This window comes from Cystoisospora suis (genome assembly GCF_002600585.1).
Source record: "Cystoisospora suis strain Wien I chromosome Unknown contig_5147, whole genome shotgun sequence".
In the NCBI taxonomy this organism is placed as follows: Eukaryota; Apicomplexa; class Conoidasida; order Eucoccidiorida; family Sarcocystidae; genus Cystoisospora; species Cystoisospora suis.
In genome coordinates this window covers 728-27,788 of record NW_027157939.1, presented here as the reverse complement: position 1 = coordinate 27,788, position 27,061 = coordinate 728, and the positions used below count along the sequence as shown (strand labels likewise).

General features: G+C 53.8%; 8 protein-coding genes across 8 annotated transcripts; 4 read left to right on the top strand and 4 right to left on the bottom strand.

The window, feature by feature from the left end:
* The first annotated feature begins 340 nt into the window (after positions 1-340).
* On the top strand, positions 341-1,290 carry CSUI_008917 (uncharacterized protein). Its single transcript, XM_068069036.1, has 2 exons — positions 341-504; positions 837-1,290. The coding sequence occupies exons 1-2, from the start codon at positions 410-412 to the stop codon at positions 1,156-1,158; spliced, it is 417 nt and encodes a 138-aa protein (XP_067918995.1). The 5' UTR covers positions 341-409; the 3' UTR covers positions 1,159-1,290.
* A 561-nt stretch (positions 1,291-1,851) lies between these two features.
* On the top strand, positions 1,852-6,669 carry CSUI_008916 (snare protein). The gene is made up of 4 exons (XM_068069035.1): positions 1,852-2,948; positions 4,897-5,077; positions 5,670-5,813; positions 6,462-6,669. The coding sequence occupies exons 1-4, from the start codon at positions 2,734-2,736 to the stop codon at positions 6,612-6,614; spliced, it is 693 nt and encodes a 230-aa protein (XP_067918994.1). The 5' UTR covers positions 1,852-2,733; the 3' UTR covers positions 6,615-6,669.
* A 625-nt stretch (positions 6,670-7,294) lies between these two features.
* CSUI_008915 (dpcd family protein) lies at positions 7,295-8,304 on the bottom strand (the record flags this gene model as incomplete). Its single annotated transcript, XM_068069034.1, has 2 exons — positions 7,295-7,413; positions 7,711-8,304. The coding sequence occupies 2 exons, from the start codon at positions 8,302-8,304 to the stop codon at positions 7,351-7,353; spliced, it is 657 nt and encodes a 218-aa protein (XP_067918993.1). The 3' UTR covers positions 7,295-7,350.
* Positions 8,305-10,724: 2,420 nt separating this feature from the next.
* Positions 10,725-13,475, bottom strand: CSUI_008914 (rna recognition motif-containing protein). Its single transcript, XM_068069033.1, has one exon. It carries the CDS (start codon positions 12,617-12,619, stop codon positions 11,615-11,617), a length of 1,005 nt encoding a protein of 334 aa, XP_067918992.1. The 5' UTR covers positions 12,620-13,475; the 3' UTR covers positions 10,725-11,614.
* On the top strand, positions 13,288-14,073 carry CSUI_008913 (tim10 family protein; the record flags this gene model as incomplete). Its single annotated transcript, XM_068069032.1, has 3 exons — positions 13,288-13,475; positions 13,569-13,665; positions 13,949-14,073. 3 exons carry the CDS (start codon positions 13,288-13,290, stop codon positions 14,012-14,014), a joined length of 351 nt encoding a protein of 116 aa, XP_067918991.1. The 3' UTR covers positions 14,015-14,073.
* A 250-nt stretch (positions 14,074-14,323) lies between these two features.
* Positions 14,324-16,457, bottom strand: CSUI_008912 (major facilitator family protein; the record flags this gene model as incomplete). Its single annotated transcript, XM_068069031.1, has 5 exons — positions 15,713-16,457; positions 15,434-15,656; positions 14,609-15,131; positions 14,472-14,552; positions 14,324-14,415 (listed from the first exon to the last, which is right to left on the bottom strand). Exons 1-5 carry the CDS (start codon positions 16,450-16,452, stop codon positions 14,324-14,326), a joined length of 1,659 nt encoding a protein of 552 aa, XP_067918990.1. The 5' UTR covers positions 16,453-16,457.
* Positions 16,055-20,700, top strand: CSUI_008911 (uncharacterized protein). Its single transcript, XM_068069030.1, has one exon. It carries the CDS (start codon positions 17,324-17,326, stop codon positions 18,134-18,136), a length of 813 nt encoding a protein of 270 aa, XP_067918989.1. The 5' UTR covers positions 16,055-17,323; the 3' UTR covers positions 18,137-20,700.
* Positions 20,701-21,384: 684 nt separating this feature from the next.
* Positions 21,385-27,017, bottom strand: CSUI_008910 (uncharacterized protein). The gene is made up of 4 exons (XM_068069029.1): positions 25,016-27,017; positions 23,946-24,474; positions 22,366-23,552; positions 21,385-21,789 (listed from the first exon to the last, which is right to left on the bottom strand). The coding sequence occupies exons 1-3, from the start codon at positions 26,324-26,326 to the stop codon at positions 22,366-22,368; spliced, it is 3,027 nt and encodes a 1,008-aa protein (XP_067918988.1). The 5' UTR covers positions 26,327-27,017; the 3' UTR covers positions 21,385-21,789.
* Positions 27,018-27,061: the final 44 nt, after the last annotated feature.

The following is a 27,061-nucleotide window of genomic DNA, read 5'->3' as shown; positions in this document are numbered from 1 at the left end:
GCCTCCCCTTTTGATCTCTGAATGTGTTTGTACGTGCACTCAGACGGTAGCGTGCCAAAATTCCTTGGTTGAGATACAAAGTCTCTGAAGGCGCGCGCGCAGTCCGGCCGTGCTATTGGTGTGACGGTTGTCTGTCCTGCCTTGTACCGCTTTCTGTTTGTGTGCCTAAGCCGCTGCCCTCAGTTGGTAGAGAAGCGGCCTCGGCGTGCTTGTGGACTCTCTGTGATGCTTTTGAGAAAGCAAGTCTGTTCGCACGTATGCTGGTTAGAGGAACTCTCCCGTTTTTTCCTGTTGTGTTTACATGTCGAAGGTCGCTTGTTGATCGTCTTCTTCTTTCAGGTTTGAGCAGGCCTACGAGCGCGTACTGCAGAAGCATCCGGAAGACCCGTTGGAGCAGTACGGTCTGTCCATGCCCGACTTCGACACTTTGCTCGACAAATATCAGCATGATCCGCAGATCAAGGACCTTATCGTGAGGATAATGAGTTCCTCTGCTCCCTCAGAGTAAGCGTGTTTTGCTTTTGCTTGGAAGGCAGGGCGTTCCTTGCATGTGTGTGACTGCATCTATAGCTGGCAACATTGTGGCAGCATCCGTCACCTTCTTGCGCAGGGGGACACGGCTGTTAGTGTTACGACAGCCGTTTTTCGTCTTTTCTCTCTTTTTTTTTTTTTACTCATNNATGAATATATCTGTATGCTCATGTCTGATGTCTCATGGAGAGCGGTGTCAGTGTTTCTCTTCGCGGAGTGAATGTCTCTTGTGGTTGGCTTCTTATCAAGGGCGCTCTGACGAATTCGTGCTTTCTGTGCGATTCTCTGTGGTATTTTTTCTGCAGACCAAATGCACGAGGCCAGACGATCGACAAGGCGAAAGTGATCGAAGTGCATGAGTATATGAAGCAGGAGCTTCAGAAATTAGTTGAATATATTCAGAAGAGCCCCAGTCGGTCCAAGTTGGACGTGAAGAATGTTACTTTGACAGCTCAGGCGTTTGTGGGTGCGAAGGTACAGAAGAAATTCGGTTTAACTTCCGAGGATGTGGAGTCAGCGGTAATCTACAATCATAAAGACCTTGCAGTTGATCCTGACTTTGTTCGAGTGAATATTGCGATACAGACAATCATGAACCAGCTTATTGTACCCCAGTTTGTAATGTAACGCGAAAGAGCTCGTCTTCTTGCCTCTCTCGGTTCTTGATCTACTCCTTGCGTTTGTTGCTTTTCTCTTTGACGTCTTTTTCACTTTCGTCGACTGCCTCTACTTTTTTTAAAAAGTATGTCTTCTCGCGTATCGAGATCCAAGTCGAACTCCACCGCGGTTCACAGTTTATGTGAAGAAACCGTGTCTACATCAATACCACTTATAAAAAAAAAAAATCATCAAGATTTCTGTGGACGGAGGTGCACGGAAAGGCCGCGAGAGGCGTGCCTCGAGTTGACGGCAGCCGCTACAGGATTGAAGGTGTCTTAGCTGGGGTTTCACGGCGAAGATCCGAGTGGCTGACGCAGATTCGTCCTGGGTGCCGGTGTCACGCGTGTGAGGATGTCTCTGCCGCAAAACGACACCTGGACTCTAGAAGCCGGGAAGAGCACTCATTTCCAAGGACAAAGGTCATTTTGAACGGCGGCCCAGAAGCCGTCCCGAAGGGCGGTCTCCTCAGCACTCCTAACCACTGCCATACATATGAATATGAAACAGCATGCTGCTTTGTTTGTCGTATGCAAAGCCCCTACGATCTCTGCAGAGTAACACTTAGCAAAGAAAAGGGGTTTTGCTGCCACGGCACACGCGGTGCGGCCCGCTGCACCTGCGAATGGAGGGCAACTACGGTCCTGGTCCGGGTATGTGGCAAGGACGGCCAGGTATTCGGGAAGTAGGCCGGGCAACTGTAGACTAGCAGCACCTGGATGTCTGGCATGTCGCGGTCTGGTAGAAAGCTTTCACGCAAGCAACGCGTTGAACTGCGGCTCTGCAGGACCCACAAAACATTAAGTCCGGGCTTCGACGCTATCCGTGCAATAGAGCATGGAGGCTCGGCATGCGGCGGGAGGCAAAAATTGAGTGTCGGCAGGGACGAGACAACGCCTTCCGACTCTCATGCATAGTCCTCCTCCTGCGGCTGTACATAGCTCTTCATTCGTGATGGCTGTTAGAATTCTTGGTGAAGGCATGGTGAGCTTCCTCACAGTAGAGCTGCCGATCGAATCCCGGAAAGTCGCTCTCACCTCGCTCCGTGGAGCACGGTTCCTCAAGCATGGTCTGACCTTACGCAGAGCGCTGCGCGTCAGTTTTCTTTTCACCAGGTTTCTCTCTCCGGCTTTTCTCGTATCGAATCACACATTGGCGCGGCAGGATGATTGCACGTTGGCGCTTTAGTGCCGGCCCTTCTTTGCCTTAGAAACTCACAGCCAGGATTGCTTCTTCCCGTCTTGCCAGGCCGGGGTGGTTATGGCCGTGTCGTTCTTTTCATTCCTGGTAGCCCTGTCCACTTGTCATTTGGCCTCTGCGTCCTTTCCGGAGTCTATCCTTTCATGGTTGCGTTTGCTGTGAAGAAACTGGGCTGTGGCAAGTAGGCCAGTCGTAATGAGGACTGGAGCAGTGAGGAGTTGAATCAAGCAGTCTGCGGAGGTCCCACCTGTCCAGAATTGAGGCGGACAGTTTTTCTTCAGGCAGCACAGCTTGAGATTGGATAGTAGCGTTTTCCTCTGTAGTATACCTTAAGGAAGCGGCAAAATGGATGGCAGGAGCAACAGTTCTCTTGGACGAGGGCCATCTCGAGCGACTCAAGGTGCAGGGGGAGGCGCTGGTGAAAAGGTGGCCCTGTATTCTCTGATTCTTTACAAGTGGAATCCAGAGAAGCCGATACAGCTAGCTGCCAGCTTCGACCTGTCGAGCTTTCCCTTTTTTCACCGTAGCACGATGAAAGAACACATCGTCTTCCATTCCAGGTACAAGCAACACTTTGTTCTACCATACAGTTCGACACCGTTTTGAGTTCGGTAGAATTCCTCGGTTGCGTCGCGGCTATTTATCCGTAGAGTCCCTTTGTATGCGTGTCGCACTGATGTACACTGACGTCCACGTAGTGGCAAATTCTGCCACTTTCAAGGGCACCGGGGCTGGGGCATTCGTTCTAACATGGGTTGCGACGTCCAGCGACGTCAGAATGTTGGGATTTTTGTTGTCCCAGCGGTGCTCCCGAAGCCACTCTGGCACGCCGTTGGGGAGCAGACTACGTCAGTTGACCAGAGGGAACTCATGGCGTAGATGAACGAACCTGAGGGGCAATTTTGTGCAAGGACAATGTTGCGAGACTGATTATCACACCGCCGCCTTAACCAGTGTACACCACTGAGGTGTGCAGCTGCTCCTTGAGATTGGAGCTAAGTCTCGGCGTACAGATCCCTGTTCTGTTTAGGGCATAGTGGAATTGCTGCGGGCTGTTTCTGAGAAGTCCCAACTCGTCCCGAGCAGGCCTGCGTGGTATTTACTGAGGCATGTCTGTAACCATCATCCCGAACCCCCGTGCCAACACCGTGTCTACGTTCTGGGAGTAAATAGTGGGGAACACGAGTTTAGCCATCCGTCAAACCCGTACGCGGACGTGGGTGCGTTACTCGTGAGACTATGCGCGGGTAGAGTCGCAATAACGGGACGATCAGAGAGTCACGGAACCTGCTGCAGTACGGGTGCGCAATGCACGTAGGTCGCAGGCTGACCATTGTGGCGGACCGAGAGTTTCTTGGCTGGAAATCGTTTCTTGCGACATCGTCGCAGGTGCTTACTATCTTGTTTGCGTGTCTAAGGAGGGGCTTTTGTCGGTATCCCGTCGTGCAGTTCTATCCAAAGTATCGCCGGGAGTCAGGCGTTGCTGTACCTCTCAGCAACTGGTCAAGTCACACCGAGCGGGACACCCGGAATGTAATCGGGATAGGTTTTTTTCGCGTTCGGATCTACTTGCTCCTGCGCGTGACTCTCGTACTCAGCATAACAGTCTGTAGTCAAGATGTCACAGGATCAAGCAGCCGTGTGGAAGGGAATGCCACTGCCCTCTGGAAGTGGGGAAGGGTTTCAATTTGAGGCACTCGCATTTTGTCGCTTTTTTCCACCGGGCAGCGTCTTACAGCTACCACTCTGTGTCCGAAGAATCTAACCTGTATCTGTCAAGTGTGTTCATCGGTTCTTTTTTTCAGCTACAGAGTGAAAGAATTGACACAGAGAGGCGTTTGGGGCGATGGGGCATATATTTAATGTCGCCTGTCTCCACCCAAAGTACAAAATGCCCTGGGGCTGGGCAGCAAGTGACAGCGAGGGAGGGCGCGATGGAGTTCTGCAAGCGTCGTTAGCGAGTCCACATCACTCTTGTCTCTGTACGTGGATTCTAGGAAGGCGCCGATGGTATCTAGGAAGGTTGTTATCAGCAGAAAGGATGGATGCCTGGTGGGGAAGCCAGCCAGACTTCTGCAGGTCCTGTGCACTTACGCTCAAAAGCAGCGAAGTGCTTCGTTCTGGTGCAGTCACTCCGACTCGGAGTAGGACTAACGCCATTCTTCAGTTTCTCCCACTCTTTACGTTATGTGCTTACATGGAGAGGGGGGAAGGGACGACGAAATCAGTCAGCGCCCCGTGGTTCAGATGGTTTTTCTCTCTCTGGTGGCGTCGTATTCCCCTTCTTTATTTGGTTTACTTTCTGTTTCACGTCTTGTATCTTAATGACGACATGGCCGATCTGAGTCTGTTTCGTCCAAGTAGCTACCGTGGAACTCTGTGTTTGATTACGTTGACAGGTGTTTATTCTCAACTTCATCTACGGTGACATCCGCTCCACAACTTGACGTGAGACTTCAGCAGCAGACAACGTTTTGCAAGAGTTCGGGTTTTCCTGCTGTTCTGCAGACTGATCTGCGCTAGAACGCCAGTAGGCAGACGCCAGGTGGTTGAGTTCGAACAGAACATCGGACATTGTCACGTTTTCGTACACCCGTCCGGGCTTGCGGCGACGGTCCTGTCAACAGCTGCGTACCCAATGCGGGTTGCTTTCGGCCTCATAACACAAGCTTTAAAGGGTTTCCAGGATGTAAGATACCGCTGTTACAAGGGCCACGGTGCTGGGCTCCGTTGCGGCCGGCAGATGGGTCCATGCAATCCACATAGTGATTTTGCCGGGCGGTGGCGTCCGCATGGGGGAGCATGCATTAGACGATAGTAGACTGCTTGCGCGGCAGGAACTCATAAACAACATTACAAGCATTTCCGCCTGTGTGGGAGACGGAGAAATTATATGCGGTTGTGATATTGCTTCATACATTTAGCATTCTGCAGTTCTGCTGACTCCAGTGCAGTAACATCGTATCCGGTAAGAAGTCGACGAAGTGCATAAAAGCCGAACTAATCGCCGGGACCCTGATTCAGTGTCTATATTGAAATGCATGTATTCCTGTACCGTCGCGTCAAGTCTTCACCGTCCGCGTATGAGTGCAGTCTTATTGCTTTGTCTGCCACCGTAGATCTGCTAGCGTTGTGGTAGCTCGCTATTCGTATTCACGACTGTAGAAGCTGAGGGCGTCCACCTCACGTTGTTCATGCTCGGACACACCTGGAGACTGCCAGGTAACAACGCCGTTTTTGAGTCTGCCCCGCTCGCTGGTGCTCTTTTTGTTGCTTTGAAGAAATACGACGGAATGTGGGAGAACATCACGGAGGACGCGAAGGAAGGAGCAATGTTTTCAACTGAAGGTGCGGAGCTGCTGAAGCTGTACCAGAACCCTGTCGAAGCTGACAAGTTGCTCAAGGTCCAACGAGACCTCGACGAAGTAAGTACTGGTTCTGTTGATGCACTTGTCCACTGGACTCGCCTAGAGAGGTTCGGAGCGGACATAGGGAGACTGCCTCTTCAGCAACCGTCCACGACGCACGGGTGACGAGGCAGGCGTTTACCGGGGCTGCCGTGGCGTGCGGGCTCTAGCTGCAGATGTTCTCTCTTAAGTCTGTGTGGCAGTGTGAAGTACTGGTAAGAGCCTAGCCAGGGGGTGGTTCATTAGTAAGCTGTGGTGCTGAGATCTGTATGAAGTCGTCTTGGCTAGTATTCCGCAGAGGTAAGACGCTGTCCACTTCGTCCATCTCGCGCCCTAGGATCGTTCTACGCCACGCTGCGGGAGTTGGGGGCACTGATTTTTCCGATCGCTAGCTTTTTGAGGCAACCTGACAACTGGCTCAGTTTGTTTTAGAATCTGTTGGCCCGCGGGCAGTGCTGTGCTGTTGTTGCTATTCTTCGTCTCCCCTCTCCCTCCACTCCTGACGATGACCTCTTTCCAGGGTAACTGGTCTTAAATGTCTTACACAGGCACGTACGTGAGAGTTGTGGTGTTGTTGGATGGTTTCGTATCTCAGTATTCGTGTATGCTGCAGACTCACGACTCTGAATTTGTCAAGGTGCTAAAATGTGTTCAACTGGCGCGCAGGTGAAAGACGTGATGCTGAAGAACATCGACGACTTGCTGCAAAGAGGCGAGAAGCTTGACGATTTGATGCAGAAGAGTGAAGATCTCTCGAACACCTCATACCAGTTCTATAGACAAGCCAAAAAGAACAATCAATGCTGCCAACTGTACTAGCTTCACTTGTGGAAAGGCAGCGCTTGCCGTGTTTAGGGATACGTTGCTACCGGAAAAACACTCTTGGTTTCGCCGATGTCGATTTGCCTTGGCGAACCCTTCCGCTCGGAACGCTTCTGCTTGCTCGCTCGTGGAGGATGTCTGCATCAAAACCTTGGTTGTGTGAAGTTGTTGCCTCTTGCTCTTGACTTGTGGGACAGTTTTTTCCAAGCTTCGGCTGCTCGTCCGCCTTCTTCGTCCGACATATTTGGTAGGCTGGAGACCAACTTTCTGGCTGTGTTGCTACGATAATTTGCAACTATGTCGTGCCCTGGGCACCACAAGTCTGCCTGCCACCTTGCACCTTCTCGGTCACGGATCATATTAGACATTATAGTACCCAAGACACTGAGTATAGCTCCAACAACTAGGTACATAGCTCCTATCTCTTTATGAGTATTATATGCTATTGTAGCTCACTTCCATTTTGTGTCATCTTCAGGTGCTGTATTAGCTACAATTTGGGGTTTTGTTAGCTTGAAGGCTCTGCCCCCCACCTGAACCGGTTGTCAGTCCTTTCTGTGGGGAGGCGTTCCGGGCACAGCAGGGGGTCTCTCAAGAAACCACGATCAGGTTCAGTGCTATACAGCTCCCATTACTTTGGGGACAAGGTGGATCTCACAATAAGACTGACGATGTGTTGGGAGTCACATGGCTTGTATGATCTCAGAACCGCCTCGCCACGCAGTCTGCTGGGTCAGGTGAGTCTCACGGCGCCTTTCCTTGACGCCTCTGCCGCCTTCTTCTGGTAATCTAACACCTACAAGCACGTGGAAACACACGGATTTTTTCCAGATTGCAGACCACAACAGTTCCGTGACCGCTGTAGTTGGCACATGCTCGGCCTGTCGCAGCATCCGTGCATGGTGGAACTAAGTTTCTCACTGCAGTTGTCACATTTCAGGGCCACGAAGTCGTCCGCTGTTTCGCATGTAATAAAGACAGCCGGGCGGGCCAGAGGGCCGTGCATTGTGCATCATGATGTGGTGGCCTGCACGCACTGCGGCTACACGGCTGAGCTGCTGGGAGCCCCTGCTTCGATGACGCTGCGGAGTACCGTACGTGTCACTCCAAAATGGCATACCGCTTTGGGCTTCAGATAGACAACGACAAGTGTGCTGTGCTGATGGGTCCAAGAAAGACTCTCCGGGTTCATCGGAATGCGAAGTTTGCTCATCTCTGGTATGCAAAGCTTCTTGAAGTACTTCTTATTGGTCGTTCGCACGATGATTTCGGACGTCTGTACGTCCACAGATACTTGGTAGGTGCTTTTCGGATACGGGAGGTTCCTGATGCGCCACTCAAAGGCGGTTTTCGTGTCCAGCATGACACAGATCGGAGACGTAGCGGAAGGCGTTAACAGCACATTTCCCCCGCTGTCTGTAACCGTAGCCTGGCAGCTCGGCGGTGCACCTATCAGATACTCCCATGAACCTTCCCCCCCCAACGGGGTCGGCCTCCGAAACTTGCGCATAACGATTGTATCGTCATGAGCATTGTATTCTTCGATCATCTCAGACTGGTCCGGGTAGGTTGTGTGGACCTTACGCCGTCCATCTGCTGTGATGCAGAAACTCCTCGGTTCTTCGGCTGCACCAGACCTCTTGTCCGTCTTCGCGCCGGACACGTGTAACGGCAGCGTGACCAGCATTGATGCTATCTAAGTGGAGAAAAGAAAAAGCCCTGAGAGCAAAGAGGAAAGTGCAGATTCGCAAACCGATGTTCACAAGAAAAGGTGCTTTGACCGGTACTGGGTTCTGAACGATTTTGCGGGGAGCAGCGCATGCCCAATCGAGTAGAATCTTGTCGGTTCTTCGGCCGCGGAATTTCTCAAGCCCGAAATGCACTCAGAGACCTAAGAAGGCTTGAATAGCTACAGTGTTTCAAGAGTCGTAGTTCTTGGGGTCTGCAGTCGCATGCTCTGGGCGCCGGCCGCGAGACCCCCAGTCTGCGAAAAGAGCGCGACGTTTCCTTTAGACGCTTGTTTATCATTGAGTGTGGTATCGCTAAGCTTAAGGGACCGTGTAGGTCCGTGTTGGGGGGCTTGGCACGCGCCAACAAAACCCTCGCCGGACTGACACGCGACCGCAGCGTAGTGCGTTTCTGCTGGCGTTGGCCTTCGCGAACATCTCAAGCCGAGACCCGGGGCTCCACTTGGGCAGCGGGGAGGGATACTGGAACGAAGCATCCCTCACTCGCACCCGGTTACTGCCTGTTGGGTCGCCCCCCGTGGGACTGCCAAAACCCCAGACTACTCGTGAGACGTTCAGACCCCGGGCGTACAAGTCAATCGCACGAATCTTTCGGGGTGCCAGGCCACGCTGTCTCCAGGTCTGAAACCCCAGCAGGTTTCTCTCAGACTGAGTCAAGATCAACCCCGTCGGAGCTGCTGTATAAGCGGCCTAGTGCGCAAGTGGTCAACCTGCACACGGACACACGAGCTCCGCAGCTTTGTCGGCGGTGACGTCGCTGGTGAAGTATGGGGCCGGTCGCCTCTATTTCAGAGCTTCAAGTGCATCAAAAAAGGCGGAAGCCTTTGAAGGCGTAAGAAAACACTGCTGAGGCCTCCAGAACAGCAGAGGAGCGGGTGCACGAGGCAGAAATGCACCTGCCTGCACTAGAGAAGTTTTGACGAAGAGTGTTGCGGCACGGGTTTAGGGTAATCACAAACCAGCGTGCCGCTGAAATGGCACCTCCCGTCCGCCTCCCAACTGTGGCCAAACGGACCAACGCTGAAGTCTTCGGTGCTGCTTGTGTCACGCCGGAGCGCTCTTACAACAGAGAAGGCAACTTCGACGCAGGTGGGTGCTCGCCATGGTTGAGCGATGGATCGCTGCAGTTTGCCTCCCAGTGTGCCACTGCCGTGCTTCGTCTTACGGCCGAGAAGAACATGCCTGTCTTACAATGCCCATATTCGAGTTGGTGTTCACCGACGCACCGGCGCCCTTGCGTTGTCACGCGAAGCGCTAGCCGAGTGAGCCTCGAATGCCGTACTAGGAGCGGGGCGTCACTCCACTTGCAGTGTGCAGACCATTAGTGTCGCCCCGATGACGCAACGCAAGTAACGGAAATGATATGATGTCTCCCTGTCTATCGCCGTTCTTCCACAGTAACTACAGATGGCGATCCCTCCCTAAATCAGACGGTGCGAACTTTTCCTGCAGGTCCGCAGCTCGCTCGGGCGAGAGTACCAGAAGTCAGTGCTGCGGCTGTACACTCATTTCCTACAGATCCTACATAGCGTCAACAACCGACAAGGCTGTGCAACACACATGTGGCCGTCTCCGACTGCATCCGCCTTTGCGCAAGCAACAGCTCGCGATTGTCCTACCCCTGGAGAGCACGAGAATTCACTCCGACCCGCATCAGCAGAATGCGCGATCATGTCAACGAAACGGTTCTCCGTACTGCCGGTAGAGCAGCCCCTATCTAGGCAGTCGGTGATCAACGTACGTCCGTGTTCTGGCAAATTTATACAACCAGGTTACCACAGCCTGCATGTGAGTCTGCCACGGCTATTGCCGAGCGGGGAGGTCTCCTGAAGCTACCTGTCACGACTAGGACTGCAAAGAGATCCTTACAGACCGCTTTTGATCGGTGTGCCGACGTGCTGACTGGGTCCCTGCGGGTGGCATGAACTGCTGAGATCCTGTGCAGTCGAAGCTGTCTTCTAACTGTTGCAAGCTCCTGGCTACGTGCGTTCACCCCGCGTACAGGGCAACGCACAACCTAAGAAAAAGCGCTCCAGCACTTACATAGAAGTCAGTGGACTTCTATGTAAGTGCTGGAACGCTATCTTCGCCAAGGTGCCGCGTTTGCATCCTCGTGCTCGCCGGTTGAGAGAGAGATGAACATAACCCGTGTCTTGTCTAGACAGCAGTAAAAAGGGGGAAAACGTCGTACACGGGCTTCCGAAACGCTGAACTTGCGCCAAAGTATAGCGGACTCCGAAACCTCTGCCGCGCTAAGCCGGGGCCGCCATAGAGTTTCTGAAACGTGTTTCCGCGCATACGTGCAGTGAAACACTCGCGACGTGCCGTGCGCTCGGAAAGACAGACTGTCGGCTAAATTTCTCCCTATCGTCACTGAGAATTATTGCGGCGGTACTCTTAAGAAGTGCCGCTCATTAATCACGAAACAGTGCGTTCCGGTGTCCTCAACCCCTCCGATAACTCAACAGATCACGCATCCTGAGAATGATCGATGCCAAGAACCGCCAATCCCTCGACATCCGAGTGGTTCCCCGCCGCGAAAGCTTCATTGCGGCTTCTGTTCCAAGCTGCAAAACCCCATCGGCCGATCCAAAACTCCCAACTGCGAGCCGTGGAGCCAGGCAGCTGAGGCCCTAAGCCGGGGCGGTCCTGACGAAGTGGTAGCCGAACTTCGGTTTCTTAAGGCCGTTGAAGCTTTGGAGGCATCGAGAGGTAGGTTTTTGCTTGCGCACTGTCCTACACTGACGCGTGCAGAAGGACAACGAGGAGCCTCTCAGTCGCTCGATCTTTTTCACCGACGCCTACAACGCAGGCGATTCCGAATGTCCTTTCTTTGCGCAGCGGTGCTGAAGAGTCTCATGAGGAATACCATGAACGCTTGATCGTATGGGGACGTTGATTCCACGATCTCAGCTACTTCAAGACCGCGCTTACATGGGTACTGCGTAAGACCGATTCCGCAAAGGAGTGCGGTGGAAGCACATGACACGGCCGACGTTCAAGCGCACTGACAATGCAGTTCTCCACATCCCTTTGGCCGCGAGAGAGAAGCATCTCTGACTCCCCGCTTGAAAGCAGACAGGCGCTTATAACCAAGCCGAGGCTTGTCTTCCCTCTTTCCAGCTGCGCCCAGTAGGGCCGAGCCAACAACCCCCTATCAGCATGGCGCCTGCGCGCGGTACTCGAGAAAAATACGCAAACTGGTATGCCATCACTGAGCACGCGGAGAAAGCTAAGACTAACGGCCTCTCAAATTCTTCTTTGCCTGCTCGCCTGACTTGGCACGCTCCTTGTCGTCGCCAGTTTCTTCTGTCTCGGTATCTTCCCCCCCGGTGCATCGTCAGAGCAGGCCCTTCCAGTGATAATCTTCTTTCGGCGTTCTCTCAGAAGCTGCCTGCGCGCATCAAGCCGCGCTTTTCTGCGCTGCCTCCTGGCAAGGGTTTGGCACACCAACCACCTCCTGATGTTTCTGCGCCCCTTGGCAACTGCTGTCCGAGGTGCCTCCGCAGGAGCCTCGAGTTCGCTCAGGATAGGACGAAAAGTATAGTCGATTCCTAGTTCCTTCAGCTGCTGTTGCTTCTTCAAGTCGCTAACGACCCGTCTGTGGACTTGCCTTGCAGAAGAAAGCTCGTCGTTGAGTTTGTTATGTTTTTTGATTGCAATAAGACGAGATGGAAACCTCTTGAATTTCTTTCCCGCCCCGGAAAAAAGTCTTGGGGGGACGTCCTCCGGGGGTACTACGTGGCAGACGAGAGTCCGATTGAACATCATATAGTTGTGCATGGTTTCGGCCACAATGGCAGCCACTTCGGGTAGCTCAAACTCAACGAAACCATAGCCCCTGCTGTGCCCCGTCCGGGTGCTTCGTCGCAGCTCCACTCGAGTAACCTTCCCGAACTGTGAAAAAAACTTCTTCATTTGAGGCTCATAGAATCCTAGAGGGAGATGGCCTACATAAATGGTTCCCCTGCGGGGCTGTCCACGGTTGGACGTCGCTGCATCCGCAAACTGCCGGCGGCGACGGGAAGAGGCGACACCAGCGTCGCTTTTCTGTGGTTCTGATGGCTTGGTTGGCAAGAGAAGTGGCGACACATCCAGTCCTTCCGGTTCTGCCGTTGACGCTGCTCTTTTCTTCGTCGGCGTGGACCCGAGCCGATGCTTAGATCCCGAGAGAGGAGACTCTACTGATGCGGCAACGTCCGTCCGGGATAGGTCGCGATCGTCTATTGCCCTCGTCGCGCGCGATCTCTTCATTTTGGCGTATACTTTTCTTCGTAGGGCCTGGAGAAGGGGTATATCACAAGGATTGTACGTGGTCCGTGGCAATTGTCACGCGGCTGTGTCCGTTGGGCATGCACGGCAGCAGACTCAGAAAACGTTTTCAGTACAACGCGCTGAGAGCCCGCCGGAACATGAGATTAGTGATGTGACAACAGAACAGACCGAAGGGTGGATCGACAAGTCTGATTGTTGCCAGCTGTGCACCCCTGCACGGCGAAGGGAGCGGTCACGGCTCTGTGGGGACACCTCTCCGAGCTGCATGGAGGCAGGGACCCTTGGACACCGGTCCTGAAACACAACAGCTAGCAACGAGGCGTAGAGCTGATCACTGCCATTTCTACGCACTGTGCTCACTCCGTTGCGATGGGTCGGAGTGCTCAGCGTCAAGGGGAAAAAAGCACCGACGATAGTCGGGATGGGGACGACAAATCCACTGTGCATGCACAAGATACAATTTTCAGCCGCCAACCCGCAGCCACATGGAAGTCGTAAGACATGAAAGAGCATAATCTTCGGCATGCATAAGCGCCTCATCTGTGCCCAGAATAACCACTTTTCTTTCGTAAGACTCGTACTGGACACCTTCAACACGTGCCAAACGGAACCCTAATCCCCGTGAAAAAGCTACAGGGCGGCGCCACATGCACCGGGAGAAGCAAGGGGGATCAAGCACGCTCACCAGCAAATACCCAGCCGCTGGCATAGCCACCACAACATTTTACCACGGTTCGTACGCCAGTTTGCTCATGAAAATGTCTGCCGAAGAGAAAATCGATCCGGTCCAGGCCGCCGTTGTCGAAATCCTGGGAATGGCTGACTTATATAGGAGGTAAGCCACGCCGAGCATTAGCCACGCAAAAAACAGAGGTTGGTGGACCATCGCAAAGTTCGCTGTCTCCTGTGATGTGTGGTGAGTGCGCAGGATCCAAGATACTTGCTGGACAAAGTGCATTCCCAGTGTCAAAGACGCTAGACTTGATGCGGGTGAAAGCAGCTGTCTTGACCGATGCGTTAACAAAGTAAGTAGAGTGACGGTAAGCTGAGTGACCAACTAGACAGGGCGGCTGGCGGGTCGTTCTTCTTCGTGATAGCTAGGTTTGCGTGGGGGCCCATGGCCCGACGACAAGTAGATGGAGACAGCGGACCTGATACGAGTGTACACCCGAAGGAGTCTTGGAATGTGCATTCGCTCGTGGGATCATTGGGAAGGATATCAGCCCTAGAGGAGGGATCTGTCTCGGCCTTTTGGCTTGTCACCAATCCTGAGCATGCTTGGGGGGCACCTGCGTGTGTTGTTTTCAGTACGCGGACGTTCACGCCATTGTGGGGAAGGAACTTCAGGCAAACGCACAGGAAAGCCCTCAATGAGTGCTCTTGCTTGCACGACACACCGTTGCCACGTGGCGCCACCGTGTCCGAACTGGCACGACATGGTGGTTATCAGGCGGTGCAGTGTGTGAGCGTGGCTTCCCCCAGGATTTTCCTGTGACCCGTCTTTGTGGGCAGTAGCTTCTGCATGCCTTCGGTCGGTGTGCTCTCCTCTTGACCTGAAATCTGTCGTCACAGTAGTTTCTTTGAGCACTTTCTACATTGGACAGTTACCGATATCGAGAGCGCGTCTGCATACGAGGAGTGCAACGGGAGTTGTGACTGAGGAGTGCTGGTGATGCCGGTCAACTAATCCCCCTTCATTAGCGGCTTCCTACCTGCTGTAAGCCCGATGGCAAACCATACCATGCCTCCGTTCTCGCATATTCCTTGTTGGGGACCTGCAGGGTGCAACGGTGTAGAGGATTCTTTCACCGGAGCAACTTGAATGGCTCACAATAGCGCTGGAGCAGATATCCCGAAGAACCACCCGCGACGAGCCGGGCGATGAATTTAGGGAATCCGGTTAAGGCAATGACTGCGATCAAGCTCAAGTGAACCTTGTCGGCGGATCCGGCGGTAGTGCTTACGGACCCGTTCCCTCTTTACCCTCGTCACCAACCTGTTGCGCGGGACCGGTGTTGAGACACGTGCCGGAGTGCTTTTTTGTGAGTCGTACCATGACAGACATTTCTAAGAACCTTGGCGCCCATATCAGCTCACCAACGGTGAAGGCTGCGACGGCAACCACGGCTGCGACTACGGATGTTGATACTCCCTGAATGTGGAGATCTCCCATCGTATCGCACCGGAAGTTTGAATGCGGGGCAGCGCTCACCATCACGAACATCGACAGAGCAGAGACAAGGGAACCCTGGAAATCATTGTTGAACGGCATCATGCTGAACGGCCCAGTGGTTCGCAGCCTTACGAGCGCCAGGAGCTCATATGCGGAGAAATAGCGGTGTAGTTGTGCACACGACAGTACCGGCATGAGAAGCATGATGAGTAAAGGATTTGTGGAAAGAACGAGCTCGAACGGCGCATTTGCTCCATTGGCTGCAGGGTATCCGGTATCATAGTTGTGATCTTTCTCGTCATGCGAGTACAGGTACCTCTAGTAAATGTCTTGGGAAAGGTGCTCCCAAAATGCCTGCAAGACAGCACGAGGCAGGTCAGTTTCACCTGCTGTCGGTGAGCCGTTACTAGCGAAGACCAACCTCAGGCAGGTCCCAACACCTGCCAGCAGCAGCAACTGTTGGACTGGGTGCCAGCGAGCTGTCAGTGCGTGGCTCACCGGTGCAGACAAGCAGGGATACACCCAAGAATCTCCAGAAATTTTTTGACTTGCACACATGGCGAATAATCTATCGAAGAGGGGGTGCCAGTATCGTCGAGCAATGCATTTTGTCAGCGTACCTCCATTGGATGTGACGTTTCGACCGAAAACTCGCTGACGGCTTCCGTCTCCTCATCCACGGAAATCTCTCTCAGGCACATCGCCAGAATAACTTGTGCAAAGCAGCAGCCGAAAGCCAGCAACAGGTAGACTCGGTAATACTGCCCGTACTGAGATGCGAATAGCCGGGTTGCAGTCAGCAGTATCGCTGAACCCAGTGCTGCGCAGTTGATTGTGAAATATCTGCAGCCGGTAGAATTTTTTTTGCTTTGGGATATTAGTTCAACAGCCGGGCTCACGAGCAGTCGAACGCCATGGACCGGTTCGCCTTGGTCGTGTACCTTCTTATTCCCAGCTTGAGAACGTTGCTCGTCATCGCAACGCCGACTGGCAGGAGCGCCAGGACGATGACGATAAGCAGAGCTGCCTCTGTCACAAACACTAGGGAAATCCTTGCTGCTGTGGCGAAGACAGACCCTGCAACGAGTGCTCTTTTGACGCCGAGATTGTCGATCACCGGCCCCAAGATAATGCCGTAGAGTAGCACCATCACCCCGTACAATCCATAGAGCCAGCCAGCCCACTGGTCGCTAAAGCCGAAAACAGTGCTCAGATACAAAACGAACACGTAGTCCAGCGCGAAGGTGCTAAAAGAGTCAGCAAACTCGCACGCTAAGACCAGCGAAAGTTCGCGGGGAGCCCTGAGAAGGGCTCGCAAACTGCTTGCGGGGGTTGCCATTGCTGCAGGTGGGCTGTTCGTGAGCCCTCGTTGTGAACAGGAAGCCAGCACGGGGGGTGGGAGCGCTCCCCGGACTCCGGAGTTGTTGTGATCCAGCTCTAGTGTACCTACAGCCAGACCGATATTTTTACGCCTCGGGGGGACCTGCTGTGGTTGATTTGAAGTAGCTGCGGATAGTTGAGGCGGATTTTCCGTGTCTGACCCTCTTTGCAAGCCCGCAGCCAACCAGAAGCAGTTCTGTCGCGTCGGGTTTTCGAGCCTCGTGGCGGTTTGACAGTTCAACGCCTTGGTGGCAGGCATACACTCTGGGGCGAACTGTCAACCTTCTGACTTTTGCGTAGGCAACTTCTCTCTTTGATCAGTTCTGACAGTTCACCCGGGGCCTTAATGTTTTCTGACTAAGCGTCGAGCCGTGGTTGGGCCAGAACCTCCACATTTCCACCCCCGGCCGCAAGCAGCGAGCATCCGTGTTTCGCACTGGCTGTTGTGGCGATGGAGTTGTCTCTCTCGAAGCCTTGTGAACAGGCCCAGTCGTTCCATAGGTGAATTGGCAGCATTTTTCTTCTTGCGTCCGCAGGGGCGCCGGGCGAGTGTGCTCGTCTTTGTTTTCATATCTGGGGCGACTTTTCGCTGTGTCCAAAAGCTCGCCCGTTTAGTTGGGGTAACGACCGCAAACCAAGTGCGTTCAGGCACAGGGGGACCATTTAGCGTGCTGAAGATCGATGCTGAAGTCAGGAACGAGATGATATGGATCCCGCGTTGGGCACGCACTTCTTTCAAGACAGCTGAAGCCCACATGCAACGGTTAACGTTTTCGTCAGGCACGCACATCTTTATCTCAGTTTGGACAGAGAGGTACAGAACCGCAAGTGGGTACGTTGAAACTAAAGCGTGTCTGCGTGGCGCTTGAGCTTCATCCTACATCGACTGGTGAATCATCGTGCAGCGGAGCGGTGAGCGGGGAGGCCGCGAGGTTTAGGAGGGGCATTGGTTTCCCCCTGCCGTGTTAGAGCTTCAGAGTGTGAGCGACTGCATCTGGATTGCTGCTGCTTTGGGAGTTGCCGAGTCGGTGTTCAACGTTGCGTTTTCTTGTGATCAATTGTTCGTACGCAAACCCATGAATGTCGGCCGCTGGGCTATATAGGCGCGCTATTCGGAATTGATTCAAGCCATGGAACACAGTGTAAGCTTGTCAGCTCCTAGTGGTGCGGGCGAATGCTCGCGCCCGCCGGACCTTCTCATCATCAAATCGTCCACAGTCAGCCATTTGAGGGCACAGTTCGAAAGGCGGCAGGCGGAGGCGAAGTTAGCTGCGACCTCGAATAATGGGAAGCTCGTCGAGTCTGACCCAAGCGAGCTCTCTCTCACGCGCGAAGACGAGACGTCTGGAGTGGAAACTGCTACGGGTGAAAGCCCCTCGCAGCAGCGCCAGGAGACAGAGAAGTCCCAGTCGGCAAAGCAGCTTTCTGTCCGACGTAAGTCTCTCAGCGATGCTAGCTGCGGTCCCGTCAGCCGGTCGTGCGACAGATCTACCATAGCTGGGTCCCTGGTGAAGAAGATGGAGGGACGTTCGAAGTCTTTGAACGACGCTACCGTCGTTCCGATCAAGGCGGCGTTCGGCAGGAGTGCTACCGTTGGAGCACTCGTGAAGAAGCTGGAAGGACACTCGAAATCTTCGAGTGATGATAATCTGACTTCAGCAAAACCAACGTGTCAGATTAATGCTGTTGGGTCTCTGGTGGAGATGTTAGCGCGACAATCGCGGGGCCAGCCCCGTGCAAATGGTGCACAGAAATCGGCATCTTCCACTGGCAGGTCTCCGGAATGCTCTCCTACTCTGGTGTCAGTTGGACAGGACGAAGAAATGCAGGTCTCTCCTATTGCTGCATTGAAAGCGAAGTTTGAAAGACAAAGCAGCTGCACTCTTCACTGGGTCGCCGGCTTTGGGCGAGGCCATGTACAAGCTGAGGACCAAACCTCCTAAGGACGTCGGTTTTGCGTCCGTGAGCGCTCTGAAGGAGCAGTTCGAGCACGGTCAAGCGGTTAGTGCCCCTCCTGCTCCGCCAGTATCTCCTGTCGGCGAACTAACCGAGAACGTGCGCAAAAAAAAAGAGATGCTGAGCACCATAGACATCGCTGCACGATATGGACGGAATTACCAGCCGCTGAAAGGGGGCGCCTGTTCACAAGGCGAGAGCGCAGAGGGAGACATCCTGAAGGACCCCGAGGGGGACAAGCGGGAATCTGTGGTTCGAGCCGAGCTCCTGGTGGGGGAGTCCGACGTTGGAAACCCGAGCGCAGCTGATGGAACGTCAACTCTACAGGGAGTGTCAGTTTCGCATCACGCGTCTCACAAGATCGAAGTGCTGGCGATGCAGGTTGGCGCTGTTGCCTTGAACTTTGCAAAGACTCCGCCGCCACGTCTCCTCAGCAAAAATTCCTTCGATGATGCCGATGGCGGGGTTGAACGTCGGCGTCCCCCGCAGCCGGTGGGAGACGTCATTGTCCCTGTTGACGACCGGACCAGTCAACGTGGGAACAGGGGAGAACAGCAGGCGGACAGTGAAACAACGCTAGAGGAGAGCAAGCGCGAAGACTGTGAGCAAGTATCACGTGAAGGGACACAATCTCCTGTACAGTGCTTTATCTAGCCAACTACGGTCTCTTCGCCTCGGGAGTTGAGTGAGAAAGACATTTGAGGAATATCAAGTTGTTTTAGTATTAGGAAGTGGCAGGTAAGGCTTCTTTCTCCCGTTGTTTGTTAGCGAGCATGCGCCAGCTGCTGCAATTGAAATGCGGCCAGAGCCCTCGCTTTCTCAAATTTTTCGAGGAGAGCTGTGACTGCGTGACTAATGGGCTCAGGAGTATCGCCCTCGCTCACACTCTCCTCCGCTGACCACCTGCAGATTTTGACTGTCTGACCGAGTTCATAGGGACGCATGCATCGTGGGTCTCGGGGCAGGAGACTCTTTTTGACTGTTTCTTTTGTGCTTCCCCGGGAGCGTGGCGTTACAGACAACTCGTTCCAGCCTTCGTCCCAAGTGGTCTTTTTGTCAATGGCTGCCGGCTCTCTCCTGTTCAGATTTTATTCCGCGTTCTTTCGCGTGCCCATTGAGCGGAGAGCGAAGCCGAGGAAGGTAGAGTGTCACGTTGAACCGTAGTCATGTGCCTCAAGTCACTTCTCTCATCCAGATTACCCTGAGTTCTTGGATGAAGGACTGCTTTTCTTTCTTCGTGTGGTTCTGTTGTTGGCGTAACCTCCGGAGTGGCTGCAGTTTGAGGCTGAGGGAAATTACTCGCTTAAGCGTATAGTTGGACTGAACTCCGTCCAGTACGACACCGGATGCTGATTCTTGCTCCAGCCCGTGGGCAAGTCAGGGGTGCGCCTCTTTTACGGAACGCCAACAGGAACCAAGTCGGCGAAGTGTAGATTTGATCAACAAGACCATGTTGCAGTTCAAAAATCTGCTCGCTCCCAGTAATCGCAGCACCTGAGTGTGCTGGCAGTTCAGGAATGCGCCCTTTCGTCTCCAGTCTACTGCCCCTTCGAAATGTGTGGCGCTTCTGCCGAATGCTACACTGGGCAGGACACTTCTTCCGATTCTGTTCTTTTGACCTCTCAAGACGGCTTGCCGAATATTTCTCCGACAAAAGCTCCAGTCACCGTTGGGAACCAAGGTTACCAGAAGCGCCTAAGTGAACACGGCCAGTTGGTAGTCGGGCACTTCTGTGTCCCGGCAGCGGCAGGAGAGTTTTCCCGGCTCCCGGCAGTCTGAACCACATAGTATGGCCCACAGAGGTAACTAGGACATAGCTTAGGCCGCGGCAGAGCTCGTGCTTGTGTGAAGGAGAGGACCAGCCTAACGTAAGCTGAGCCAGGGTTGCAGTTGAAGGCTTGAGTAAGTCCGGGATGCACCGTGTTCGAAGTTTCCGTCCGTTGTGCTTCCGGGTGGCTCTCGTACACGTGTCAAAGGCGGGTCCCTGCTCGCATCTCTCGAAATAAAGTAAGGATTTGTATCGGGTAATGTATCAAGGATTTCAATCCACACTTGACAGAATCAGCTCCCCGTGTGATGTTGCGTGTGTACTCCCTGCCTGCTGCCTGGACGAGACAGGACTGGCACACAGAGCGGCCTCACTTCAAGTGTCCCGTTGATGTCTGGACGTTGCTAACAGCCGAAAAACTGCTTCATTGAATTCAGAACCACATGCAACCAGGAGCACAGCAGCAGAGTTGGAGATACAACAAATACCGGGGAACCTTCCCCTTCAGGGAGATTGATCTCGAGCGAACTCAGGCACCCAACCTCATTAGGCCTGAGGTGAAGGGGTTAGCGCCGCCGCGTATAGAGTTTCAGGAAGAGGACTAGCCCTATACAGAATACGAGGTTTACGGATGCGCATGAAGAGCAGATCAGAAAAACAGAGCAACTCTGTTACGTATGAAGCGACAGCAAGGAGCCTCGGAAGAGGGGCGGCAACTCTCAGATACACCAGAACGCCGTACGTCCATCGTACTACCAGTGTTGGGTTGTTGGCGCAAATGTGGGGTGTCTGCACGCTGGCCGCACCAGCTACTACCGGGGAAGCCGTTTCATGTCGACTCCTCCTCGGAGCGTCACTCGGTCCACTGTGTCAGAGATTATTGCCGGGAGAGCCGGAAGGGCACTTCTACTCGTTGAACCGCTTCTCGTATCACGGGGAAGAAAGCGGGATGGGCGGACTAGCCGCAAGTCTGCCGGGGAGACTCGCAAGCTGCCGAGAAAATGGTGAAGCTGTTGTACGCCGAGCTCGTGACACCGGAAGTTGCTAAGCCGCTAGAGCGTGCCAGGGGCCGACGAGGATGCAGCAGCTTAGACAAGGGGGCTGCGTAATGCCCGCGATGCGACTTGAAGTCGGAGTGTGCGGCCTGTTTCTTACTGGGGGCCGTGTTTTGTCTGATGGAAACGCTGAACTGGCTGTGGTGGCTGAGCTCAGCCTCGACTGGGCCATCAGTCAGTCTTAGCAAAATCAGAGGTAAGTCAGACGCAACTCCGAATGCCTCGCTTGCTGCCGTTTGAGCAGATCGAAACTTCAATAGGTCAATGAAAACTAGCCACCTGTCCAACCATCCAGACGTCAGATACAGGCAGCGGGCAATCTGTACCGCAGCTGAATCATTTTTGCCAGACCGAGGCCCTAGGTGTTCTGGGTGGTCACACTCGCGCTGCAAGCGGCTGTACGTCACTGACAAATTGGTATTATCGGAAAGCATCAGAGGGGAAAAAGAACGAAAGACATACCTGAAAGTCCGGATAAACCCAGACACACATCTCCCTGTTTAGGGTCTAAAAAACCGGTCGGCGTGTTCCCGAAAACACAACGACGCGAAGAGAAAAGAGTACGTTATCACTCTACCGAATGCTTTCTCTCTGCCAGAACCGATGCACTCTGTCGCGAATGAGACTCCAACAACGGAAACTACGATGGCCCATGAAGCAGCAGTTGTTGGACCCTGTGCATTCTCGTCTTGCGTTCAACCCGTCGCTCTCGTTTCGGTGCATGTTTTCCAGTCCTCTTCCTTGGCCTGAGCAGTTTCTCAGTTTCACCTTTCAGCTGCTTCCAACCTTCACCCGGAAGTATGCTGTACAGTTTGCCTGCAAGAACACAACAGAACAGGTTACATGCTCTACTGTAGGGGAGAGGCTAGTCCGTTGCTAGTCTCAGGTCTCGACCCCACATTGCTGGTAGAGTTGCCCGGACGCCTGCAAAGGGAGCTGGTGTTTCTTGGGCGTGCATTGCAGGTGCGGGGAGATTTTACTCCGACGCTGAGTTGGACACTGTGTATCGATCAGAGTCCGTTTCCGATGGTCAAGACATCAGCCGCTACAGTGCAACCCAGAAAGGCAGCTGACAACTATAGTAGCTTCTAGCATACTAAGTTCTTGCAAAGCAAAAGGGGCTCGCCCGCACGCGGAAGAAGCGTCAGGCCCTTTTGGGTGGTGCACGGATTTCGGTACCACGCGACCACACGGCCTCAAAGAAAATCTTCGAATGCACAACTTCAGGGAATCGGTTGATTTTGTCCGCGCATTTCAGTAGTCGGTACAACAGAGACAATTTCCAACAGTCTACAATCTTAGCTCCAAGAACTGGACCTTTGACAATTTTGCACTTCGTAGACAGCCGCTTAGCTATCCATGTGACAGTTTTTCACACTATTCAACTTCCCAGCTAGAAACCTGTATGGGGACCATCCTCCTGCAGACGGCACTCACCTTTGTACCTGAAGCCCGCTTTTGCCCTATCCCACGAAGAACCCCACCACTTCTCTGCTGCCTGAGCGCCTTCTTCCTGATGCCCGCTAGCCCCGTGACCGTCACTCTCAGCCTTCTGAAACTGCCACTTCCAACCCCATTCGCACTCCGGTTCTGTTTTGCTTGGCACCAGGGCATGGCTGCTGCTTATCTCCCGTTTTGCCCGGAAGCTTCCCGATGAACGCGCTGTTTTCTGGAGCTCCCGCGAGACGGCCGTGCAGCCCAGCGCCGCAGGCGTGGCCTGCATGCGCAGGGAATCAGCAGATAGCGATAATGTCGGGTTCTGCGTACTTCCTTGAGAGTAATCACATTGAGAATGGGACGGTAGGAAAGCAGCACAAGACGACTTTGAGTGGAGAGTACTGTCGCTTCCACCTTCCGTCATTTCGACACCTGGCTCGAGACTGATATTGCTGTTAGCCTGCTCGGGGAGGCTTCCAAGCTCCTCTCCATTCACGTCACAGAGACCCTGCTCTGAGAGCACCATTGCCCGAAGGTCAAGCTTTGTGATGTGTCCACACGCCCCCTCATCCATGAGCACCTGTAGCTGGCTCTCAAGATAGTCCACTCCGTCACCGGAGGAAATCTCTTCTCCCTCAAGCGTTCGGCTGACTAGTTCCTCATGGCCGACACCCAAGTGCTCAGCTGCCAGAATGCGGTCATACGCCTCCGGTCTCTCAATAGCCTTCTTTCGCTCAGCTGTTGAGCCGTGGAGGTTTATCTTCTTCCGCGCTTCATCCAGCGGAGCTACTCGACGTGTTGCCCTGCTTGTGCCGGACAGGCTCCGTGACACTGTCGGACATTGAAGTTCCTTTTCCGCGGCGACAAATGATCGCGGCAGCTTCGAAACATCCTCGTAGGTGCTCTGGCAAGAAGCTGATACGAAGCTACTGTCCCGGAGAGGATGTGGACCCACATTCAGGCGACTGTCCGGAGCTGAGCCGGCCTCCACCATGCCACACTGCAGCTGGTGCTGCAAGGGAAGTTGCCCATGTCGTTTCAAGTGGACATAAAGATAGAATTTGGCAGAGCTTTCGTCTAGCATACGGACGTAGGACGAGAGACGATGAGGGTGAGTAATGATTGGAGGAAGTGGCTTGATTCCTGCAGGGTCAGTCCAAAACGGACGAGAGAACCGATACACTCAGCTGATGGTCTAATCTGTATGGTGGATCCACACGTCTACGCCGTCACTCACGCGATCAGAACTACGGACGCACTCCTACTGGGTATGAATCGAAGACATACGAACACATGTCACGACGGGGCTTCAATGCCGTTGCCTCGACATACTCCTCAACGTGAGGTTGCAAAACCCCATCCAACTTGAACGCGAGTTCAAGGAGCTCTGGGGTACTCACTTCCAAAGAGTCTAGCTCCGCAGATGTCCTGCTAAACCTACCTTGACCGTTGGCAGAGAAGAGATTGACCGAACAGGAAAGAGCAAGTTACAATGCGGACAACCTCGGACATCGCCTTGCGACCAATCCCACTTACCTCCTTTCCGCTCGTAACGAACGAAGTCGAAAAACCGAGGCTTCGTGCTTTTTTCGATTTGATTTACAATAAACTGTTTGGAGAAGCATCCAAACCGGCGGACGTAGTCCACACTCCACGCAACCGATATGGTCTGCACGATTCTCGACAAATAGGCAACGAGCGCAGGCCCCAAGTCGTGGGGAACAAAAGTCGTCTCGTTGTGCTTGGTGAAGATGGTGCCGAGATCCCGAATGAGATTTTCGTACGCCAGCTGCGTGTGAGTGTCTCTGTAGACTGCTATTCGGCTGATTACCTTCAGGCACAATTCTGCAGGAAGGTGCTTCACTAAGAGAAACATGAAAGAGTGATGAAGAATGGCAGGCGACACAGAATCAAGATCCAGCACCCGCATCCGCCGAGACACAGTTACTCCGCAGCTCTCGGCGGTGCGAGTGGACCCAGTGCGACCCTTCAATATTCTTCGCCGTTTGCTGAGTTCGCTGCTCAACTCCTCTCGAAGAGGCACGAGATGACGCCGATCCATGGCCTACCAACACAATAAAGACAGCACCCATCTGTAATCCTGACTGAGAGAAACCGTTGTCGAAAAGGGCTCCGTAAGGATACCTGAGAAAAAACACCACCTCGTCAGCATGGGCAAGAAACTGATTTCGCTGTCTCATCGACAGCCACATGGTTCGCGTGCGAAGGAGCCTGCAGGTCAACGCTTGTCTCTGCGCCCACAACAGGCTAAGAAAAGAAAAGGAGCACAGCCGATACAAGCTGGTGTCAGAACCTCGATCTGTAAGTCGAATCAAATTCCTCGTGTCCGGGAGGCCGAGTAGCACGAATCCCCTTCCGATGTTTGAGGAAGCTTGAATTATCACAGTACATCCGCACGCACCCCGCGCTTTGACGAGTTCACGCGCAAACCTGCCCGGTAGACAGGGGAACAAGCAGCTTGCTTCTAATCGTTGTTCAGTATCCCTCCGCCGTTCACCGTTGCGCAGAATGCACACAGAAACGCAAAGGTACCTCAAAGAGTACAACAAGGACAGTTCTCTTACACCTACAGCGGGACTACTGACCAGGAGTGCGGCGTTGCCTCGAGCAGTCTCGCTTTCCTGAATAGCAAGCCTCGACATCAGGTTGCCATACACTTCGCCACCAATGCCCACAGTGGCACTGCGGGGAGTGCGCAGTGCCTCTTGTTCGGCAAGAGCAAGCCGGGAGAGCAGTGTTGTGCCCGGAGAGCAAGGGCTTCTGGAGTTATACATTCGCCGTACACTCTCTCCATCCGGCTGACCCGTACCGTTCCAACCTCCGAAGATGCATTCTTCATCGGGTAAGCTCGGCCCATTGACGCGGAACAGAGAGTCAGTGCACGATAATGCTTGACAGCTTTCAGAGTGTGCTGAGTCTTCACTTGTGCAGGCACCTTTTTGACTCGGTCTGTAGTATCGTTTCGAGCCGGAAGCACGTGGCTCGGGTGCGTGCTGCCATGTGCCGTCGGTAGGGATTTGCAGCGCGTTTCCATTTTCATCACATGGGCTGCGACGAATTCGGGTCCGCACTGCTGCTAGACCTGTCGCCGGGCGTTGAGAGTAAGCCTCCCCACGGCTGCCAATGCCCGCTCTAAGCCACAGACGAATACGCCGGCGCGTACAGACGTCAGAGGCCATGAGTGCCTGGGAGAGCTGCTCCGAACTGGCTTCCTCTTCTCCGAGAAATAAAGATGACGGCGAGACTCGCCTATCTCGTAGGAGAGACAACTGATTGTAGTTTTCCGTTGCGAAACAGTGGATTCCACTTCCAGGTGCCTCGGCATACGCGCTACACCCGAGTGACGGGCGCTCGAAGGCATCCGGGTTGTCCTTGGGTCGGTCGCGGGACTGCGTCACGGTTCGCACCCTTAACGAAAATCGAGATGTCGGGCATGGGGCAGCGTGGGTCCCACAACTTTGTCTAAGACGCCGCAAACCAAGTGGATTTTGCAGGGGGCTGCACGACACAGATCGAGCGCAATCTTTTGCAGCACCCAGCCAGCTTTGGCTGGGGAAAGTATCAACTGAACCCACGACTGATAATGCGGGGCCGCCCACAGCAAGTTGTCGAAAACAGTCCCTGTTGCAAGGGCTCCGCTTATTCTCCCGCTGTCGAGAGACGAAGAGGCGGCACGCAAACTCCGGACACGGTCGGCAAGGCCGGGCAATCAGAGGATTCGGTTGCTCTCGACGCATCGACAAAGCCTGGGGCAGCTGACTCCCTCTCCATCTGAGGGACGAACAGTCTGGAAAGACAACTTGCGCTTTCATGGGTTGCATGTCAAGAGGGCTGAACTTGAAGGAGCAGACTGTTGTGTGAAGCAGAAACACGGGCGAAGGAGTAGTCACACGCATCGCTGACCCTCATGTTTCCCCACGAGAATAGCCCTAGAAACGGATGGAGCTTCGTCTCATGTCAAGATCGCAAAGAAATCTCACAAAATATATCTGCTTGGACAGAATCACGACTGTGTGTGAAGCACAAAAGACAAAAGGAGCTCCAAGCGGGCCGCAAGAGCGAAACAGGAAGACGTGTGCAGACGCGGTCTGGTCCAGGCAACTGACTGTTCCTACGCACGGACAGCAGGTACTATTTCTGAGTCACTGTTGAACTTGCAAATTGGTCTCGGGCCCAAGACACCGTTGCTGGGGCGGCAGTCCAAGCCCGGGGGGCCTGTCCGTGTTTCTGCCCCAGATCTGCTCCTGTCCGTAATGCTGCCCAGAAAAAGTCGACCCTGCCCGTCCACACGAAATCTGTGTGTGCTCGCGAGGTGCTCCGTTAACACCGGGAGAGCTAATTTCATTAAGGTTCCAAGCGAGCGACCGGTGCAAGTCCCAAAACGGGAAGTCTTGGCAAACGCATGCGGAAACGACTACACGGACTAGGCCTGCACACCAGGATGTATCCGCGCACTAACTGGAGAAAAGGTTGCAGGAACGCGGTAGTCCGTGGGACTACATCTCATTGAGATGCGTTGGCTGTAGCCTATAAAAAGCACAGCGAAATGTGCCCGTGCTCCGCGTGGAAGTACAGAGAAGTCATCCCTGCAGACCGGACAAAGGAAAACGGACGTTTTTCACCTTTCTCTA